The 23,043-nt window shown below is 38.5% G+C and overlaps 1 protein-coding gene across 1 annotated transcript in view; it reads right to left on the bottom strand.

Annotated features, from left to right (window-relative positions):
• The window catches only part of LOC126161751 (DNA polymerase delta subunit 3-like), a 44,846-nt gene extending 28,766 nt beyond the window's left edge, over positions 1 to 16,080 (bottom strand). Inside the window, exons 1-4 of the mRNA XM_049917801.1 lie at positions 15,870 to 16,080; positions 15,694 to 15,749; positions 10,858 to 11,115; positions 8,436 to 8,595 (exon numbers count right to left, since the gene is read on the bottom strand). Of these exons, the coding sequence (XP_049773758.1) occupies positions 8,436 to 8,595; positions 10,858 to 11,115; positions 15,694 to 15,749; positions 15,870 to 15,941 (546 nt within the window). The 5' untranslated portion in view covers positions 15,942 to 16,080. The remainder of the gene's footprint in view (positions 1 to 8,435; positions 8,596 to 10,857; positions 11,116 to 15,693; positions 15,750 to 15,869) is intronic.
• Between the last annotated feature and the right edge of the window lie 6,963 nt (positions 16,081 to 23,043).

Here is a 23,043-nt window from a genome sequence, read left to right as displayed (position 1 = left end):
GATGAAAGGGAGGTTTTTAAAAATGTTAGCAAGGTTTGTTTTTCCATGGAAAATCTCAAAACACCTTGCCTAGACGTAAACATAGCATTTACTCAATGCAGTTGGTACCATTTAACTTTATGTTTTCCATGTTTTTATGAAAAATACCATCCTGCAACTTGTACTCGTAATGTCGAAAGCAACACATAGTTGTACATCTTTCAAAAGCCGTCTGTGGCGGTTAAAACTTGCAGGTAACAAGTAGTTTCGGGCTCCTTTCAGGCACAAGGGATTTCTCAAATCATGGGCAAGCAAACATTTTCAGTATAACTTTATGCGTTTGGTCATTTACTAGTTGGCAGTTATGAGTATTATATTATTTGTGATAAATATTTGTAGACTGCCAAATAACATTGTAAATTTAATAAAAGTTCATCTGACTACACGTATTTTTCCCGTTATATCAACTGTAATATAAATAGTAACGAAATGCACTGGTACATATTTGACGACCGAAATTATCTTGCAATTTTCTCAATAACGCTTGAGAAGTACGCGCTACTGTTTGCACATTTTGTTGTCCTCATGGAGTACTACGAGTGTACGAAATTTGCAGTAAATCCGCGCTTCAAACATCGTGGCCTCCCCTTGTAAGTGCAGTAGATCCATATTAAGGGATAAATTGTTTTCCAGGGGTTTAACAGGATGGAATGGGGAGGTGTGTGGGGTAAAAGCACTAAGGAAGGTAGGTAACTGGATTGTGTTCAAACACTTTCCTCCTCCGTAGGTTTGCAAACTGATGAGCAGGTCACTCCCTCTCAGGGTGTATATGGGGATGAGGAAAAAACTTTCTGGATGAAAATACACTTTCTCCGTATTAAGTAACAGTATACTTTTCTTCAGAACTGTGAAACTTATCAATACTTTGAATGGTTATGGTTTTATACACTGACATAGAAATCCTCGACACTTTAAAGCAAAACTCAGGGGAAGAAACACGTTTTGGAAAGATGTCTGTTGTTCAGCAACATGTACACTGCATATTTTCGTATTAAGAAAGTTTAAATTCGAATTCACCAAATACCGCATGTTACTTTCCAAAGCACTGAAATCAAGATTGTGATGCACTTTTGTAAGCCAGCCATAGTTCATGTCATGTGATCTCACCAGCCAATGACAGCGGATATTCAGAGCATAGGACATGTGATGTAGTCACCCAATAGCAACATAACTATTAAGTAGTGTGAACACACAAATAGGAAAAGTTAACCGTTTAAATTAATATACATAGTGTTGCTACAAGAAAAGAAAAGCTTTCACATATGATATTGGTCTCGAAGAATAATAAGCTGCAAGAGAAGCTAAGCTTTCACATATAATTTTGATCGTTTTACGTGTGTTACACATTAAGATACATCACACAAATGTGCCAGTAAAATTTTTAACAATGACATAAATGTCTGATCTTCTGGGCTTGAAATTATTCTAAATAGTTGTCCTCAAATAGTTGATTTTTAAATGAGAGTCAAACACTCTGTGATTTAAGAAATTCATTGTACATTCTCACACATAGTTCACCTTGTGTAAAAGGAAATTTACTTTGAAAGTAACACTTTTCAAACAACCATTCGTAATATTTTCCCACGACCTGTTAGAAATAGGTTCGTTTCAGTAGTTGCCAGAGAGCACCACATAACAGGCATTGCCACACTTGCGCATCTACGACGACGCAGGAAGCCCTTGTGTAAAACATTAAAAGATCTCCCATTATTTCATAAAAGAAACAAGATATTAGAGGATACTTCAGGAGCATTGGAATTTCATGAAGCATGCGAAAATACACAATTGGGCTTAAAGTGCACATTCGTATGTCCAGATTCAGTTGTAAATTTTTTTGGAGTATCAGTACTATATTACTTCATGTTTGGTTCTTTATTATGGCATAATGCCATAGTTGCTAGAAGATGAAAATGTGCACTTGAAATACAGCGAACAGGTGAAACTAGCCAATAGTGTGGAATTAAACATTTTGTTTCAAGTAAATTGACTGCCTGAGCGGGAAAGATTAATAAGAGCTAAATGTCTTTAACAAATCGACAAAAATAACTTCATTGTTCTGCAAGGTGATTAATGCTCGACTGTCAGAATGGTGGAAATAAAATAAAATCTTAAACTAGTAACATATTTTCACTTTCCATAATTATTTGAATGTATTTTAATTCACTTGATAGCTCCCGGCCTCAGAAATCCATTTTGTTTCCATTTGACGTGAGAGCACTAAACGAAGAGGAAACAGCAAAAACACTAAACGTAAACACGGGGCACGTGGAGATTACGCACCTTCCCACTAAAACTCAGACAGCTCTGTGCATCAGGCACGGATCTACTATATGTCCGAACCGGGACAATACTAGATAGTGGCGCCTCCCCTCCCTCGAGCATTTGAGGCATGACACCAAAAACTTTAAAAAATCAACTTTTCAAAAATATGTTCATTTTGTAGTGCACATCTTCCTGAAGAGTCCGATACATAAAACGTGTGTTGGAAGAAATGTAAGACATGTTACTTGGTCTTAAGTGTGCCAAAGTGCAGTGCCACATCTTTCGCACAGCATTCTTCTATAGCACGTCACTGTATTTAGTTTTGTGCAATTCAAACGTGTAATATTTTGTAATGGATGCCATCAAACTATATTCAGGACAGTAGAAATTAAAATGTCCAGTGGTGCCTCTCCTACTCCCAGTCAGCCAGTTTGATGTCCTGCCCCTCTTTTTTAAAACAAAAAACCTCACAATTAATACTGGATGGGATTATTTGTAACCATGAGAACAAGAACTCTTTAGAAAATTTGCACTCTTTATTGCCTACTAGCTAATAACTTGTCATTTTGTGATATAAAATTAAATATAGGATACATTAAACCAGTAAAGACAAGAGAGAAACAGGACAGTACACATTTCTTCAATTGTTAAGTCTTGGCATTTGTTTCTCCATGATGTTGCTACAGCTTTACATGGCGTGCTTTCCTTTCTGGGAAAGAATCTGTTACCTCAAAGTTCGCCAAATGTTTTGCTACATGAAAAAACAAAATGCAGCTCTCTAATACTGAAAAAACAGTTAATACAAATAGTGTGGTGTGGTGTGGTTTCTCGATCTCACTGCGTGTATTCTGTCACTGCCTGCTAGATAAAATGAAATAGGCCTGCCTAATATTGCAGCAATCGTAACACACACTAAATAAACGAGACTGTTTTGGCACAAATGGTCATTTTTATAATAAGACAGAGTATAATTCATGAAGTACCAATATCAAATGCCTATTAGGCCTACTGCAAGCAAAATGTCTTATGTTGGAAATACTTCCACATTTCATCTATAAGCTCTAGTTTCTGAAGCATGTGATCGACAAGCAGTAGTACAAAATTTTTATATAAATTTGGAATCGTCATAGTCTTCCATAATATGTGTGATGTCCCCGTTTCTTCTCCTTCCTCGTTCTAACAATCAATATTGTCATCACTAATTCTGGAACTATTCCTACCAGTGTCAAAACTTATTCTCCGTTTAACTTCACTAATCCTGCCACAATCACTGGTTTAGCTATAATGCGTTTATTATCTGGTTAGGTGTTGTTACATGTTCTCACAACGCATTTTCGTGCTACTCCCAGAACAGAACTTTAGCAGCTGCTAGCCGGGGACAGTCCAACTGGCCCTTACTAGAGTAGAGGTCTGGCCAAATATTTTCTGCCAAAATTTCATTTTCTTGGATACAATGAGAAGATAATATGTAACCTTTCTTATCTGTTATTCCTGTTAGTCATTTATTTCCACTCTGGTAGTCTGAATCTGTGGATTTCGCTAGTAATTATAACAATGCTGATCATTCGCAAACCCAGTCAACCACACAAACAGCGATTGGCATTCACCCATTCTGCTTTATTCCGCTCATCTCATATAGCCCTGTCCCCTTCTCTCTGCAGCAAAGTTTATTTCTAGACACGGCAGAAATTCCTGTGGCAGAGACATCACGTACACTATACACACATTCAAAAATCAACTTATTCATTTAGAAATAAGGTATACTGTGCATGGTAAAATGGTGTTATCCAAAACCGACATCGAGGCAACTGTGGTGCATCACACGTCATAGATGAGAGGGCTGAACGGCTATGGAAATGTGTACCAGTTGAAAAGATGTGCAACTATTGAGCAAATGACTGCCCAGGTGAACCAATGGATCAACACATGTACAGATCTATTTTTGGGGACCATGTCCACATCTGCATGCTGTTTGTTTTTGTACATGCATGGTTCGAAGAGCATCAGGATGAGCTACTGTTCTCCCTTCACTATAAAACTCCCTGGATTGAAGCCAAATCGACAATCTGTGGGTCCACCTCAAATGGTCTCTCTGCACCACGGATCCTCAACCGAGAAACCTAGCGCAGCTGGCCTCGGCACTGGAGTTGACATGGCTCCAAATCTCTGTCAGTACCTTCCAGAACCTCAATGACTCTCTTCCTGCACATCTCACACTGGGCCACACTGCAAAAAGGTGGTTATTCAGGTTTTTGACAGGTGTTTACATTAATGTGATTAGACATTTTATGATCCTCTATACATGCGACAGCAGAAAATTGGGATGTACATAAAGCACTTACATGGAAGTTCTGCAGTAAGGCCGTGTCGTATGTGAGCAACAGAAGTGCAGCGGCATCAGGCGAAAAGCTCGGGTGTCCTGCGTGCGTGCGAGCAACCATGTCCCGTTACAAGATGGTTGTTTAGAGCCAACCAGCTGTTTCTATACAACAGCATTCCTAACCTGTAGAATACTGTAGCTGGAGAGTAAGGCTACAGAATTAGGTTTACCAAAGAAAATTAAGCGAAAAGCAATGCTTTGCATGAAATTTACAAAGGGAGGAATCTCCATGGAGAATTTCATAAATATCATCAACTACGAAGATCACTAGACAAATTCTTCAAATACACGTGAATGAGCAGAGGAGTATTTGACCATCTCATCAATAAATTAAGTACAAATGTTTTTTACATGATCAATAACTTTTAACAGCCAATAAATGCGGAGGAATGACTACTACATGACTGACTATGCTAAATACAAACATAAGTACGAGATTGATACCAGTGAACAAAAGCTAGCTGTGGTGTAGGGGTAGCGTATACAGTTTGTGATTACATGGTAGGAAATAGTCCTGGGTTCGATTGCGAGTCCTTATATTTTTACTGACTCCGTAACAATTCTGTATACAAGTTTTATGTATACTGTTTACACTGCATTGCTAAGTATATTTTTAAGATCTTGCCAAAGAACTTGATCTTCACACCTATCCCAGTATATCACACTCACTTAATTCCTAATAAATTACAATGAACCATGAAATTTTACAGATACTTGATGTTGTGCACGTAATTCATCAGCAGTCAATGTTAACGCCAAGCGCTGCAATTACTCTAAATAGTCTGTAAAAGTAAAGCATAACAATTTTTTGAAAAGAAAGTCAAACATTTTGTGTAATGATTTGTCTAAAAGTATGAAATAAAAAAATATTAGGGAAACGTTTGGTGCACCTAATTTTCTGTTCATGATTTTGAACATCCTTCAAAGGCACGTAGAACGTTTCTCTGATCTACTCATTTAATAAAATATTTGACTGATTTCTTTCATTTTTTATTTTCAAGTTTTATTCAGAAAGCATGATCTTACTGACTCCTCGTTTGCCTTCCTAACGTACTTGATTCAAAGGAAGCCTTTTTGACATTTAAATACTGCTCCAATGTATCTTTCTATGTGCAAAATAGCTAGGTCTTGAACTGATGAACTCTTTTTGACATTGCATTTGCAGCAGCTTTTCGTGAAACATTTCAATTTTTCCTCAGCTCATTAATTAAGTCTTCATTAATTACCCTGATTACTTTCAAGAATTTAAATATTTTTGTGCCAAATTAGACTTCATGCTGGTCACTTTGATACCCCATTTACCTGTTTCTCTCCCTTTGTTTGGCTATGAAAATTTGGACAAAACCCCATGCTTTTCTAGTGTTAATCATATGATAAAATAGTCCTTTCTGCATGCTGTCATTTCCAAAATTCATCGTTTCAGTATCTTGAACTTTTTATGAGATACAACAATTTTTACGCCACTTGATTCCCGAAGCACAGGAAAGGTTCGGGCGCACCGTGTGTGAACCGTCCGCAGATATAACAACCAATATCTCAAGAATGAAAATATATATCATTCTGGTCTCAACTTAAAATACAATTTAGATATATTGGTTACATTTCATATACAATAATGTATGGCCTGTCATTTAGTTATGTACAACATGAACCTGGTAGGATACTACTTCCATTCTACACAAGAGTATGCGACAGAACTTGCCTCTCTTCTAGGAGCAGCGTACCATTAGCCTCTGGAGGAGTGAAGCATTCCTAATGATTGGAAAAAAGCACACGTCACACCTAGTTTAAAGAAGGGTCATCACACACACACACACACACACACACACACACACACACACACAAACAAGTATAGGCCTATATCTGTTCAAGCTTGCAGTTTATGATATTTCTGGTGACCAAAAAATCTCGTCTCTAGAATCAACATGGGTTCCAAAGACAACGATAGTGTGAAACCCAGCTCACTCTGTTTGCCCACCAAACCCAGGAAGCAGTAGATACAGGAGCCCAGGATGGTGCCATGATCCTTGACTTCCAAGCGGCATTCAATACAGTTCTATACTGCCCTCTAATAAACAAAATATGAGCATACAGAATGTCTAACCAGCTGTGTGATTAGACTGAATCATTCCTAACAAAATAACATAGGTTGCCATTCTCAATTGAGATAAATCTCCAGACATAAAAGTGACTTCGGCATATACTAAAGGAGTGTTATAAGTCTATTTTTTTTTTTACAACAAATATAAAGACATAGTAGACAACATAAGAAGTTAGATGAGTTTTCTGTGGATTATGCTGTTATGTGCACGGAAGTCACAACACCAGAAAATTGTAGGGAAATGCAGTAAGACTTGCAGACAATCAACACTGGTGCAGGGATTGGCAGTTGGCCCTCAACATAAGCAAATGTAATGTATTGTGCATAAATAGGCAGATAACACAATTGCAGAGCAATAGCTGGAAACAGTCACAACCTTAACATGTATGGAGCGATTTATAATGGAACAACAGCATAAAACTAACTGCAGTAAGGCAGATGCCAGAATGAGATTCATTGGAAGAATTGTCAAGAAGTGCAGTCCGCCCACAAAGGACAAAGCTCGCAAAATCCTGGTTGAAACTGCACTTGAATACTGCTCATCAGTCTGGGGTTGGTACAAGACATTATCTTCACAAGGTCTGCTTATTAATTAATGGGGCATCTTAATGAGCAGATCTAGTTGTGGTAGAGGGTGGCTGGATGCTCTTCATATCACCCCCCACCCCCTCCCTGGCACAGATTCTGTCTATCTTAATGGTCTGTGTCTAGTGTTACCCCATGTGCAACTGTGTGAACATTTTCTAAATGTTTGCGAATCATGGAACTGAAGGGGGATGTGGGCATCAGCCTGGTATTCATGTACTTGGATTTGGGAAACCACCTAATGACAACATCCAGTCTGACCGGCACACTGGCCCTCATTGTTAATCGACAGCCATCAAACCTCTTTATCTCATGGAGGCACTTCACTAATGTGTACTGCTTTTTTTGCAGGTACTGTACCAGACGGGACTGATAGAGGAAATACAGAGCATCTAATGAATAGCAGCAGGTTTCAATACAGATTCATTTAGTAAGTGCAAAAGCATCATAGTGAGCACAGCCAATTTCAGTGCCAAATGCTGAAAGAGACATGTCCTGCATCAAGGTGTGTTTACTGTTAAAGTTCCGAGAGCGTACTTTCCTAGAAGAGTCAACCAATACTGCTTTCTCCTATGTATATCTCACAAAAAAGAACTTGAAGATGAAATTAGAAAGATTCCAGCTCAAACGGAGATTTATCAACAATTGTTCTTCCTGTAAACCATTTGCAACTTGATCGGGACTGGGGGGGGGGGAATGACTGTGGTGCAGAAACCACTTTCTAGCAAACACAATATGGGGGCTGTGGTATTTTATTTACAACTGTCAGAAATTTGTAACTTGATAAATAAATGTTAACTAACATCTAAAAATGAGAAAATAAAACAACTTCATAATGAAAAAAATTTACAAGCACATAGTCAGGGCTCATTCAAAGCAAAATATATGTATGTCTGAGTTGCTTCAAAATATCATTTTTGTCGCCTCTCAAAATACTGAACTTTCCTCCTGGGACATCCTGCATAACATAACAAAGTTACAAAAACTATATTATCAAAAACCAAACACCATGGTGGCATGAGTAATGTAGAGGATCTAATGGAAGGTATTTTTTGTCAAAGTAATTACATTTTTGGTTGGTGATTTGGATGATGGAGCTTTCTTTGTAGGGCCTGTTGGCCACTGTTTGGAATCACAGGTCACTGTTGCAGCCTCTGCCTTTATCCTTAACTTCGATAGTTCAGAATCCGTTCTTGGCAGGCACTTGCTACATGATATGGCAGGTACCCTAAAATATGCAAAAGTCATTAACAATTATTTAAAAAGATAAAGAAATCAGGGAACATTCCTACATTCAATCACAGTAAATAAAACTATGATAATGTGTCGGCTACTACATTATGTCTACTGCGGCATTTAGACTTCAATATGCTATTTTTAATGGGCACCACAGTAATCTATGTGCAAATTTCATTACTATTTATTACATTGCGTTTCAGAAATGGTCTTCACATCTTTGGTCCATTAAATGTATACGTGGTGGTGGTGTGGTCTTCAGCCCTAAGACTGGTTTGATATGACAGTTAATGCTAAAACTTGTATATGCTTGTAATTACATCATATGGCTCATTCTAGATATATCTACTTAGAACTGAGGCTTCCTATTCTGTTCAATTTATGCCCATGTCTGTTACACACCAGGTAGATAAAACAACCAACAGATGTGTTAAGTAGTATATGTTTTCCAATGAGATTGTGATGGGTGATTGCTGCAGGCAGTGCCGATGCCCAATGAAGAGCAAGCAACCCCTCCTTGGCATATACAAGGTGGTGGCAGCTAAGGTACAAGAAGTGTGATCCCTGTGTTGTCAGAGGGCTGAGCCAGATGGGTACATAACATCCCCGTCACACGGACTGGCTACGTGTGCAGGAGACCTAGCAATGGGGAGGGGGGATCTAAGGCAAGGAAGGAAGAAGGGAGGGAAGAGGAACCATGTTGGAGACCCAAATGGCTCACACTACAAAATTGATTTAGAAAGGGAGGTCAAATCCCAGGTGACAACAAAGGGAGAGTGGAAACACGAGATACAAGAGTGAAAGCAGAACCAAGGGAATGGCCGAGTTGTCATAAAAGGAAACACTGAGGTAGAAAGAGTAAGTGTGTGTGTGTGGGGGGGGGGGGGGGGGTGTGTGTGGAGAGGGAGGCACAAGGATAGGAAGGACAGGATAAGGGGAAGGGATGTAGCCTAGGAGAGAAGAAAGGCTGCAATAGCTCGAGCCCCATGCACACTACACACGTACCCAAAAAAGAGCTGTGATCCCCCTGGGAGATATTTCTATTGGCTATGCATGGATTATAATGAAATTAAAGTTGTAGCCTACACATTGAACTTCTGGGCCTCCAGAATCAAGGAATCTGTGGAAATACAGCCACCTGATGACAAGATCAATCTAGATGGTAGTTTCCAGTTGGCGAATGCATCAAATCTCGTCAATGAGAAACTTTATGCTTGGTGTAACTGACTCATTCATGTGATGCAGTACAAAGAACAACAGTCCCATTTCCCAAATCTCTCTGGTTCTTTACCTTCCCTTTCTACCAGGAGATGCTGGTTCCGAAAACTTGCACATTTCCTTAACTTCTATACATTTTCTCCTGCAATAGCTTTGTGCATAGACTTTATCACCTCATTATATTATATTTTCAAAAATTGATTATTTTAGTTGATACAACAATAAGGAAAATACCCTCCAAAGAATAAATGTGCAGATTTATGGGCACTTATCACACTCTATTAAGCAAATAAAGTAGGGAACAGATAATCATATGTTAACAGTAATGTAACACTGTTAAACATAACCACGACATAGAGGCAACAGCCCACATTATCACTTTCTTAAACAGGCCGTCTGATAATTTGTGCAAATAATTAACAAGCAGTTTCTCAGCAGGAAATGAGGTAATTCCTTGTACAAGTGCACTTATGGCATACCTGGATTTTCTTATGCTTGCTTGCTGCAATTAGTAACTGTCTGCGCAATGACTGTTGGGGAGCGAACAAGGATGTGGGTAGCCAATGATAGTGCTCATTCGTAATTTCCTTTTCTTCTTAAATGAAATTAGTTCATATTTTGTTTAAGCTGGGGCATTTGCCCCACCCTAACCACAGCCTCAGAATTGTAACATATTCAGAAGAAACAACCAAGTATTTCAGATAACCAAGATTATAAACTTCACTGATTCTCAAGATGCTATTAAGTACCAACTAACTACAAGCTCAAAAACTGTGATATATGGGACAAATAACTACGACAACTGAGGTTATGAGACTGAGCAATTCTCACTGACTATCATATACTATCACCCGATTGGCTATGACCAACGATAAATCGATAACAGCAGCATGCAAATGAAGAGCCAAGTACAGCGTAAGTGCACTTTAGTTTAATTCTTAATCCTATCTCACTTCAGCTTTGAGATCTCTTGCTTTCCTTCATGTTCTATATTATATTAGTTACAACAATGATACACATATTTCAAGTAACTTACGGACTACTGTCATCCTTCTGGAAACTATCAACTTTATACAGGTCACAAAGGGCTGTGTCATTCTTCACTTTCTGCACACTGTATATGTGTTCCGAAGTTATAGTTTTGAACTGGTCTTTTAATTTCTGCAAGTTTTCTTCCTGCACAACAGCAACTTTGCACCCACCATCATTCAACAAAACCCCACTGATAAGGAAGGTTTTCTTAATCCCTGCGGTCTTTGCCTCTGCACTCTGTGTCGCAAACGCATACAGCAATCTGGAAAAGAACAAAACTGGGTCATTCCACATCAAATCAGTCTAATGTAAAACTGGTCCCCACCTGATCATCTACAATTTTGTTAAAACTTTTACCATAGCGGCAGCCACAACGCAAATGAAGCCCTGTAAAGCTTTAGCTCAGATATGTTGTACTTCTGTCACCACAGCCATCAGCTTCCAGGCCACTCTGCCAGTGAGGGTATTATCATAAATAAATCATCATGTTTGACAACTCTTTTTATGAATTGACTATTATAGTGAGAAACCTGCAAACTGATGTTTCTACTCAAATTTTAGTGTACCTTACACTTAATCATCAAATTTGACCAATGTCTGGGGTCAAATATCTCAAAATGTTAGCCAATCAATTTTGTTTACAACTAGTTCTGCTGGCGAGAACAGATTTTTATCTTCTAGGCACCTGACTTTGATTGTTGGTATCTTTTGTTTAAGGGATGCTACTACCAATTAAAAAAAAAAAAAAGGTAATGCCATCACCAAGGGGCCTCACCTGATAGTCACGCAACATCCACTGGTGGGTCTCTTCGTAGAAGTTCCCAAGCCTGAATTGGGTTGCTTACCAGGTTCACAAGCCTGTTACAGTGCTTCTAATCAGGTTGCCAAGCATCACATGTGTCTGGCACGTTCCTAAGCCTACACTAGGTTTCTTATCACATTTCCAAGCCCAAGCTGCTCCTTACAATTGACCTGACTTTAAATTTTTCTCAATACTGGATAAAGTTTGCTAAGGAGAAGTTATACCGGTGTCCTGTCACAATGTTAGGGATGGAGCAGGAATGTTGGTGATAATATGCTGCTCTGGAACTCTGTAACGGTCTTTTCTATATGGCCAAGAGAATGAACGTGCAGGACCCCCAGCACGCATGAAGTCCATTAAAACATCACTCTGTTCAAGTGAGATGTCATAAATATTCCCAAGCCATCATTTATTGTCATAAATACATGCTACATAGTATGTAGGTTGGAGATTCAAAATCTTTGCATCAAAGCAGTTTGCAATATATTGGTCAGGGTTAGCAATAAAAGATGCTGTATCATCTGAAACTTGCTGATTTGAATTCGTTTATCAGTCCACGCAAATTGGTGAATATCTCTCACTCCTAAAATCATTTGGCCATTTTCAAACCTTTCTTCTTGCAGTATCAACATTTTTTTTATTACGTATGTTGATGGAGTTCTTTAAATTTTTTTGTAGGGCAACAGAACCAACAGTGATTCACCCAGCTGTATTTTATAGGTGTTTGATCAACCTTTCCACATAAACGTGCACAGCAATAACGTTATGACTGAGGGAATCACTGATTATGCAAATATTCAAATTTTTGAGAGCTTCAGCACCTTTATAATAAACAACAAATGGCTGTTAAGTGGCTTGCCTATTTTGCCAGTGGAAGGGTTGCGCCACAAATGAACAGTTTTCTGCTAAATCCATTGAAGCAACAATTTCTCCCATTTTTGAACTGTCCCTGATCATATTCAAGTGTTGGCTTTGTTGCTTCGCAATGCAGAACAATTTATATTTCAAGTCCAACAATTTATATTTCAAGTCCATATAAACTGGAATTATATAAATTCCAGTTTATACAATAATCTTAAAAATAAACTGATTCTCATTAATTCATTTACATCAAATAAGCATTTACCACGACAAAGTTTTCGATGCTGCTGAGCCACAGTTATACGGCATTTTTTTAAAAGATTTGAATTTTGGTTGTACCGAAGAAAAATACAGTATTTTCTTTTGTATAATCAAAATTTCAGTTTTTATACCATTATTGAGGACAAATCTAGAAGTTCTTAGACCATTAACATACTGTATCTGGTCAAGTCAGCCCAAATCTAGATTGCACAGAAGAAAAATACACTAATGTAAAGTGAAATGGTTATGTATTCTCTCAAAAACTTACCTTTGGACCTAAATATTATTCCTAAAACAAAAGATACCAATAAGTGAAAACAAGTGCCTAGGAGATAAAAATCTGCTGTTTTTAATAGAGCTACTGACTCGTCACAATTTTTGGATATTTGCCCCCAAACATTGGTCAAATTTAATGATTAAGTTCAAGACACCATGTCTAGATCCAAGTATCTCAATAACTATACAAACTTGAAAGATAATATTAATTAAGTGGTCTAATATCAACTTTATTAATACATAAATCAATTATGACATGTTTTAGGCTGTACATGTCAATGGCTATAACTGGGACGGCCTGTGTGTGCTAAGCTTTCCTCCTTCAAACAACATGACTTAACAAATGAGCCCCTCAAAGCAAAGTGGTGTAACTCTCATTACTCTTGTTTTGAGATATTTAATGGTGTACCATGATTGTGATACAAAATTTATAATTACTTTTTGTCACTTTTTGATCATATACATCGTCAGAATCGATTTTTCTAACTCAAATTAGCAATTACAATAAACCTGAGCCAGTTATAGACCTAATACAAGGGCCCAAATGAAGTTACACCACTTGTGACAAACAGGTAAAGGAATTTATTTACTATGAAAATATACATGGCAAACAATAATGCCGTATTTACATAAGTTTTCATAATGTCTGTTACTCATCACCAATAAAATCATTTCCTCTCAGTGGCCCAATGTTTTCAGCGGTGTGAAAAGAAAGAAGACTCGCAGCAGTGGTGATGAACAGGTGGAATGAAGGGCAAAAGTTCTTACATGTCCTTGTTCTTTTTCTCTTCTGCAACCGGCTGTGTACATGTTTCCCTTAGGTATATTAGACAGAGAAATAGTTATTCCTTTTTCTACATACCGTCTTCAAGTCCAATTTGCAAAATCCCACGTCAGTAGAAACAATTTTCTTGAAAAACTGTGAATGGGTCACTCTTTTGTTACTGAATCCACTGCATCTTTAGCCATAACACTCATGGTATTCAATGTCTTCCTCTTAGTGACCAACTTTTAGCAATCTTTCCACAGACAAGTAGTAATGGTTTGCTGTTACAGTGACATGAAAGGGATATTTTCCTTGAATTGACAAATAATATTGTACCGATCAGTTGGACATAATATCTGTTGCGTCTTCTGCAGTTTCATATTGACATAAATTCACCGTCACCAAGGAAATAGGAAGGGCTACTTTCCATGAACATTTGGTCTACAATTTCAATGTTATTCTATACATTTAAAACTAGTTTCATGATTATTTTCCAATTCATCTTTCGTTCTGTGCGAATATCACTGTACATTACAAGTTCTGCGGACTTCGTTTTTGTTTCTAGTGTATGGTCAAACAAGCACCAATTCCTTAAGATCACTTCATTCTACGAGCAGATATCTTGAATAACAATGTAGGATTCATTTACATCTGTAACATCTAACTTCTTGTGCTTTACATTAGTAAAAGTATCAAATGCAAGGCACTATTACTTCTGACTTCAAGTGATAAGAAAATAGAACATACTGATTGGAACTGGATGGCTCTGAATGTTCTGGAAGTTATTCATCTCTGGATCCATTACCATCCCAAATAATTCATTCCCCAATACTGTCATCATCACTGTAACTCATGATGAATCACACTGAACACATTTCAAACAATAAAAGTGAAAGCCTATTGCTGAAACAGACTAGATCAAACATCCGGTCAAAGCCAGAAAACTCAAAACAGCAGCAAGCACAGAGGTGTAACTCAACTACACTATTCAACTCTCAACTTATAGTTGTCTCTACTTACAGCAGAAACATGTTGCATTTGTTTTGTGAGTTATTAATTAGACCATCTGCATTGTTAACATAAGGCCATTTGCTGAACAATATCTAGAGGAGTGATACTACTTGTGATTTACAAAGGTTAAATGTCCTTCAATAGAAGTGTTGTGGTTATCTACTTTAACACAGTTAATAGTCTGCTTGATTACACATATTTATTACCTTTAGATTATGCAATTTCTTATAATGAAAAAAAAACCAAAATCAATACATAATTAATATTGACTCTTCACTATTAAATGATGACCAGTTGCAGCTATCTTCAGAAACCGTAACACATGGTCAGTGTATGGTGAAAACTAGTGATAATTACAAGCATGTTACAATAACTGTCTAAAATAAATAGGAAAAATGTACAGTAAATGTTATTTACGATTCTAACAAGTCTGATCAGGAAGCATCTACAGTAAACAATCTAAAAAACTGTTGATCAGGAAGCACCTACAGTAAACAATCTAAAAAACTGTTGATCACTGGTCGGTTTTCGTAACTATCCGTTTCGGAGTCACTACGCTCAGACATTGGTACTAACTGATTCATTAAATCAGTGGAAATTATTTTGCCATTAACGCAAACTCACTAAACGGTGCGTAGATCTGAATGTGTACTAAACTTGATGTAAAACACATGCAACAAAGTGTGTGAAGAAACTCATAACTTAAATGCACTTTTTTCCACTTTCTTGAGGGAATTAATTACAATTCTGAATTTAGAAATTGCTGAACTGTCACACAAAAATGTGCAAGCAGCGTTCCATGTTAGTTTTCAGTAAACAATTTCGCATCATTATCGTAATCAGTGTCAGTATAACACACTTACTGCTTCGCCGTGTTCACATGCACACCCAAAGTCTTACTAAGCCATTTGTAGGTAACCTGAAAAAGAAGAGTTGTTTATAAACAATTCTGTAAGTCTCGCCATAAAATAAACTTCATAGAATACAGTGACATAATTCGAAAAATACGGCTGAAATATTGGCGATCCTCTTAACTTACCACTTTATTTTCATCGAGAACAAATTCTTCAATATTCTGTATATATAAATTTTCCGTTTCTTCGTCCAACATTTTGGCGGTTTTCACAATCGCATACCGAAGCACCAACAACAACGTAAATCTCTGACGAATGCATTGATTCTTTGCGTAACGTCTACGTGAATTTGACAGTTCATGCTCAATTCCACAGGCATTGAAAACTTGCACATGGATAAAGCTTCCTGTCTCAGATCAAAAAGAAACAACGATGTGCCAGTAAGACATTCGGTCGGAAAGCACCGAAATGACGTTCCGGCACCTCCCAGGAAATTTTTCTTGGACAGACTGGAAAAGGTCGGCATCGGGGATTCAAAATAGTACATAGGTATCAAATCGCAGTGTAACTGCTTATAATTTGCCGCCAGCTGGTGACCAACGTGACACACCTGTTGTTTACATTCATTGTTTTGATTACAAGAAATTATGTTTTAAAAACTTGGACAGTATTTTGTAAAAAAAAAATGATTTCTCATTGTAAGTTTTATCAAAAGTTTTCAAAAATCGAAACTTGATTTTTTTATGCTTGGGGTGGGGGAGGGGAATTGTATGGTTGAAGAGGTGCGATAAGGCACCAACATTTTTTGAAATTAAGCACTGCAGTCAGGAGGATGAATCTAAGTTCATTCTGCATATGACATTACTTGCAAGCCATCTGCTAGCCATTGCTCTAATAATTAATGAGCTGAAAGTTCAATTAAGTTCAGTTTTCGATGTATACGCACACTTCGAATGTTATAACAACGGAAATACATTTACAGACAAATTATGAAAGTATGCTGAGCTACAGAATGCCGCAGTACTGGTACTAGGAAAGTATATGTTCTTAGTCTTCTGTCACATATCGGAGGTCGTACAGTTCCCTTTCAGAATCTAAAGTTCAGACGTTTATCTACATGAAACGGCCTTTTTTGCTTCACTGTCATTCTGTCTCCCCGAATTACTGCATAGGACAGGATTTTGTAGAAAAGTATTTTAACATCAGATTTCTCCAGATCTACTGATATTATTTCAGAAATATTGGCTAACCATAAAAGATGTTCTGTGACATAAAATAGTCACAGCTATTAATAGGAAATGGTAGCTGACTTTATATTTTAGTTTCATATATCAGTATCCTATGGACGAGTTCTAGGGCAATGGAATGTTGGATGGAGTGGTGGGGCGATGTTATCACCAAAAGCTGCACGCAAACTCCTGTCCCTCAGTGCTTCTGTAGGTCCATTGGAAGTGGGTGATGGCTGATGCTTTGGTTTTAGTTGGCTGAGCGCTAAGTCCCAAGCTTCCCTAATGATGTAGCCACTGTCTCTATTGGTCAAATCACTGGCCACTCGTATTTCAATGCCCTCCTTCAGAATATAGTCCCAAAACGACGAGGTCTGTCTTAACACTTCCGCTTCTTGGTACTTCATTCAATCCCTTGTAGCCCAGAATGTTCTGCACCCGCAGTTTAGGTTTGGTGGCTCTTCTATGTTCCTTCCATCTCTCTTTCATTGTCGGCACAGTCGGCCCGATGTATCTCTTACAGAATTACATGGCCTAGAGTAAATACCTGGTCATGGAGCCCCAATTCGTCTTTTATCACACCTAATAGTGCTCGCATTCTCGGAGGTGGACGGAAAACATATTTAATGTTACTTCGAGCCAGGATTCTGACGATTTTGTTCCATACTTCGCTAGCATACGACAGATACACCATTATCTTACCCTTCTCGTCGTGATCTATTTGCTGGGCCAGTACCTTTTGCTTGAAAGCACGTCGTGTTGGTCAGTGGCCTTATTCGTTCCTCTTGAATACATGTTGAATGTTATTGAGCTGCCTTGCTTGGCTTTCTTAGTCAGATAATGTATGGGCTCTGTGTACCACTTTGCATATCACAGCCACTAGCTGTGAAGGTGGTGACAGTGTGGAGATACAGATCAATGTGGGTGGCTTTCCTGTATACACTAATCTGTTTTGCGCTCGACTAAGAAGAAACCCCTTGAGTGTGAGCTCGCAAGTTCAATCTTTATCAGGGCTCATTTGAAAGTGTTGTGTTAATAATTATGTTCAAAAATGGTTGAAACGGCTCTGAGCACTATGGGACTTAACATCTGAGGTCATCAGTCCCCTAGAACTTAGAACTACTTAAATCTAACCAAACTAAGGACATCACACACATCCATGCCCGAGGCAGGATTCGAACCTGCAACCCTTGCGGTCGCGCGATTCCAAACTGAAGCGCCTAGAACCACTCAGCCACACCAGACAGCAACAACTATGCCAGGAAAAATATTGGCTGCTAATGACTCACCCTGTACATCTGGAGGACGACAGAAAATGGGTGTCCAGGAGATGCAGAGATCAACCTTCTATGGGATGTGTGTATTACACTTCACAAAATGGACATCGTTGACAACAAGAAACGTTCCAAACAAACCATTATCTTGAGCCATGAACACAGAATGAAAAATGGTGAGCAACAGTGAACAGAAAAGTTCGCACCATCAAGACCGAAGGTGAACTCCTTTCAAGACCGAAGGTGAACTCCTTAGGAGTTACAAACTGTGCAGGGCGTTCAGCTAGTATCCACTCTTAAAGAATGCATATCGAATCACATTGGCGTAATGGGGCGAATAGAACTGATGGAATATGATGGCATTCAAACAAATGTAAAAAATCTGTTGTAGAGCTTATCATGAACCTGCATATCCTTCAAGGTGTAGCTGCAGATAGTGTTATAATATGGTTTATAGGTAAGGAAAAAACAAATATCCAGAAGCTGAATTTGTCCAGTGGTGTGAACTGCAATGTCACACTTTTCATGAGGGATAGTTTGCTCTAAAGGAATATGATTTTTATACACAGACCACTCTAGCTTGGCCTGATGTAAATATTCCCTACTGCCCTTGCAAGATCAAGCACATGAGAAACAATGGTAGGGAGCTGAGCACCTCCAACTTCTAACAGCACAATAAACAACTTTCCAGCCAATTTACCATCCACATTATCAGTGGTCATAACTGTACATGATGATTGAGGCATTGGTGTTAGTTGGTACTTTCTTGGTACCTCTATGTTCCAGGCATACGCTTTTCCTCTTCAAATCCTGATTGGTCGGAGTTGAAAACAAATTCCTTACTGAACTACAGGATACGCTTGTTTATCTCACTACAAGTTATCGGGCCGATTCCGCAGTTTGCTGTACATTATCACCCTTGCCTCTTTGTCTGAAATTTCGTTATCTTATGTCTTCCAATTCTGTAGTTATGTTTGAAGTTATGCAACCATCCACTGCTTCCTTTCAAATCACTGTAATCTATGTCACACGCAGTTTGATGAGTGTAACTTAGTAAGTCACTATCAAGCACATCCTGTAAACTGTAACGAGAATTCTTGAAGCAAGCTAACACCAGTTTTTGGAACAAATGTGCCTTGTCCTCTCTTGAATATTTGTTCATATGGTCATATTGCTGGGGACTCATTCGAAATCTGTTCATAATTCTTTTTCTACTATCTACATCTACATCTAAAGCTACAAAGCATCATGAGGTGCATGGCAGAGGGTACATCCCACTGTACCAGTTATTAGGGTTTCTTCCTGTTCCACTTGCATATCAAGCATGGGAAGAATGATTGTCTGAATGCCTCTGTGCATTCAGTAATTATTCTAATCTTGCCCATACGATCCCTCTGTGTTCAGTACATAGGGGGTTGTAGTATATCCCTTGAGTAATCACTTAAAGCTGGTTCTTGAAACTTGGTAATAGACTTTCTAAGGATAGTTTACATCTGTCTTCTAGAGTCGGCCATTTCAGTTCCTTCAGTATTTCTCTTCCATGAATTAGACAAACCTGTGAACATATGTGCTATCCTTCTCTGTATTCACTCCATATCCCCTGTTAGTCCTTTGGTGGAATGGGTCTCACACACCAGAGCAATATTCTAGGATGGGTCACACAAGTTATTTGTAAGCAATCTCTTTTGTAGACTGATTGCACTTCCCCAGTATTTTACCAATAAAAGCAAGTCTACCACCTGTTTTACCCATGACTGAACCTATGTGATCATTCCATTTCATATCTCTATAAAGTGTTACACCTAGGTATTTCTATTAGTTGTCTGATTCCAATAGTGACTCATTGATATTATGGTCACAGGATACTGCGTTTTTTTTCGTTTTGTGAAGCGCAGAACTTTACACTTCTGAACATTTAGAGCAAGCTGCCAATCTCTGCACCATCTTGAAATCTTATCAAGATCCGACTGAACATTTATGCAGATTCTCTCAGATAGTACTTCGTTATAGATAACTGCATCATCTTCAAAAAGCCTGATTTTACTGTTAATATTGTCTGCAAGATCATTAATATACAACATGAACAGTAAGAGTCGCAACAGGCTTCCTTGCGGCACACCCAAAGCTACTCCCACATCTGGCGATGACTCTCCATCCAAGATAACATGCCGTGCCTTCCTTAGCAAAAAGTCCTCAAACCAGTCACAAATCTCGCTTGATACCCCACATGATCGTACTTTTGACAATAAGTGTAGGTGCAGTACTGAGTCAAATGCTTTTCAGAAATCAAGAAACACTGCATACACCTGGTTGCTTTAATCCAAAGCTTTCAGTAAGTTATGTGAGAAAAGTGAAAGTTGTGTTTCACATGATTGACGTTTTCGTAGACCATGCTGGTTGCCATAGAGGTTATTCTGTTCGAGCTACCTCATTAACTTTGAGCTCAGAATATGTCATAAGATACTACAAGAAATCGATGGCAAGGATACTGGATGATAGTTTCGTGGATCACTTCTACTACCTTGTTGTAGATGGGTGTGACCTGTGACTTTTTCCAAGAACTGGGCCCAGTCTTTTTTGTTTTGTTTTGAGGGATCTACCATAGATTCATACTTAGCTGAGGGGCTGAGTCAGCCGCATATTCAGTATAGAATCCGATGGCGATTGCATTGGGGCTTGGAGCCTTGTTAAATTTTAATGATTTCAGCTGTCCCTCAACATCACTGACACTAATAATTATGTCATTCATCTTTTCAGTGGTACAAGGATTAAACTGGAGCAATGCTCCTGGGTTTTCCTTTGTAAAGAAACATTTGAAAACCGAATTAAGCATTTCAGGTTTTGCTTTGTTACCCTCAATTTCAGTTCCTGTCTCTTATGCTGTGGATGATCTTTCATGTACGTAATTATGTTTGGTACTCGCTCCTTGGATAACATACATATGTCTAAAACATCCCAGTGTCGTTAAAGTGAAAGATTTGTATTGTGTATTATCATTGCCACTGACAGACTGTGTCATATGTATCAGTATTTGAGAGGAGTGTAGTGTGAACTTGTTGAGTATTTGCCCAATAACACTCATAAGAACTGCAGTGTTACGTGCTGTGGCGTACGCTTCACGGCCTTTCTCTCCTGTGTATCTCGCTCCAAGTCCGCCGCTATTTGACTTGTCACCAACACTGCCAGTCTCTTTTAACTCTTCATGCCATTCTTTGATGCTCTTCACCTTAGGAAGCTATCGACCACGTGCACTTCGGGACCGTTGCTCAACTGTAATAGATGAGCATGTTTCATGAAATCACAAAATACGTTTCGCTTCCTCCTACATATATGTACTTCTGCCTGTAACAAGAGGGAGAGAGAAAACAACTAATATGCTAACAGAGCATGTGTGGAAATGTATCCATAAAAGCTTCGTGAGTTAAACTGCCAAATGCAAAAAAGCGTATAGCTGTATCTCATACAGTTCCTTAGAAGTAATTTTTGTAATCACAGAAAGACTTTATAAGTATGTTCATCCTGTAAGGTTTCTGCAGCAGTTGTCAATCTCAGTGAAAACTTTCTGAGCATACTGCCACGTCGTCTCACAGAATATTTAAAATAATAAAATAAACTGAGATGTCGATCGGGTTGCAATAGCCTTCCTCAGCGCATTAATAAATTAGCTGGGAGGTGGGTATTTCAGGACAAAAGTTCTTCTAATGGTGTCACTAGGCCAATGACGTCACATTTGTTAGACTTTATTGTCCCTAAAATGGTATTGTTGGGTGTCAGGGAGAGCTGAGAGAAAGAGAGAGAGACATACAGAGAGAAAGAGAGAGAGAAAGAGAGAGAGAGAGAGAGGGAGACAGGGAGGGGGGGGAGGAAGTGTGGCAGACTGCGTGTTGTTCGCCTTGGTGGCCATTGGAACCCTTTAACAATCAGGGATGAATTTCGGTAGTTAAAATGCTGAAATTCACATCAGGCATGTGCATATATTTTGTAGATTCCTTACAGATAACAGGTGTCACTCTAATTTAACTTTCAGGCATGATGTCATGCAAAAATATCAAACTACATCTTCGCCGAAATTTTTTTCCTTCTTTCATAGTTTGGCCGAGCGGTTCTAGGAGCTTCAGTCCGGAACCGCACTGCTGCTATGATCGCAGGTCGAATTCTGCTTTGCGCATACATGTGTGTGATGTCCTTAGGTTAGTTAGGTTTAAGTAGTTCTAAGTCTGGGGGACTGATGACATCAGATGTTAAGTCCCATAGTGCTCAGAGCCATTTCAACCAGTCCCATAGTGCTTAGAGCCATTTGAAGCTTTTTTCATTGTTTGTTTCGCATCTAAGTAAGGACATACACAGTCATCGATATACATTCTGCTACCTCTTCATCTACATACACAGACACACATACTCTCTCTCTCTCTCTCTCTCTCTCTCTCTCTCACACACAAACACACACATGGGACGTATTCACCCATGTACTCGCACATACATGTTTTAGGTACTGTTTTCAACATCAAGATAAAGAGCAAAATTGTAAATACAGTTGCTTCACATTAAAAGGTGACCTGTACTTCTATTTAAATAAGCGTAATTGCTAAGAATAGTGGCACAGTTACACAAGTCAACAGAGAACAATACATATTGATAACATGTTGTAGTTGAAACAGTTTCTGTAGGTGGTGTGTCTGGTACGCGGTGTTGTGATACGAATGTACAGTTCAGGATTAACTTTTTAGATAACGAAATAACTTATACGAAAGAGAGTATAAACAAGACTGTATTTAACACATCAGATAACCAGATTGATATTGTGGAGTTTTCAGCAGACTGGCCTTGTTTTTGGGATGACTGTGGCTCTAATCTCCAGT

This window comes from Schistocerca cancellata, chromosome 2 (genome assembly GCF_023864275.1).
Source record: "Schistocerca cancellata isolate TAMUIC-IGC-003103 chromosome 2, iqSchCanc2.1, whole genome shotgun sequence".
In the NCBI taxonomy this organism is placed as follows: domain Eukaryota; kingdom Metazoa; phylum Arthropoda; class Insecta; order Orthoptera; family Acrididae; genus Schistocerca; species Schistocerca cancellata.
This window is presented reverse-complemented; position numbering and strand designations above follow the sequence as displayed.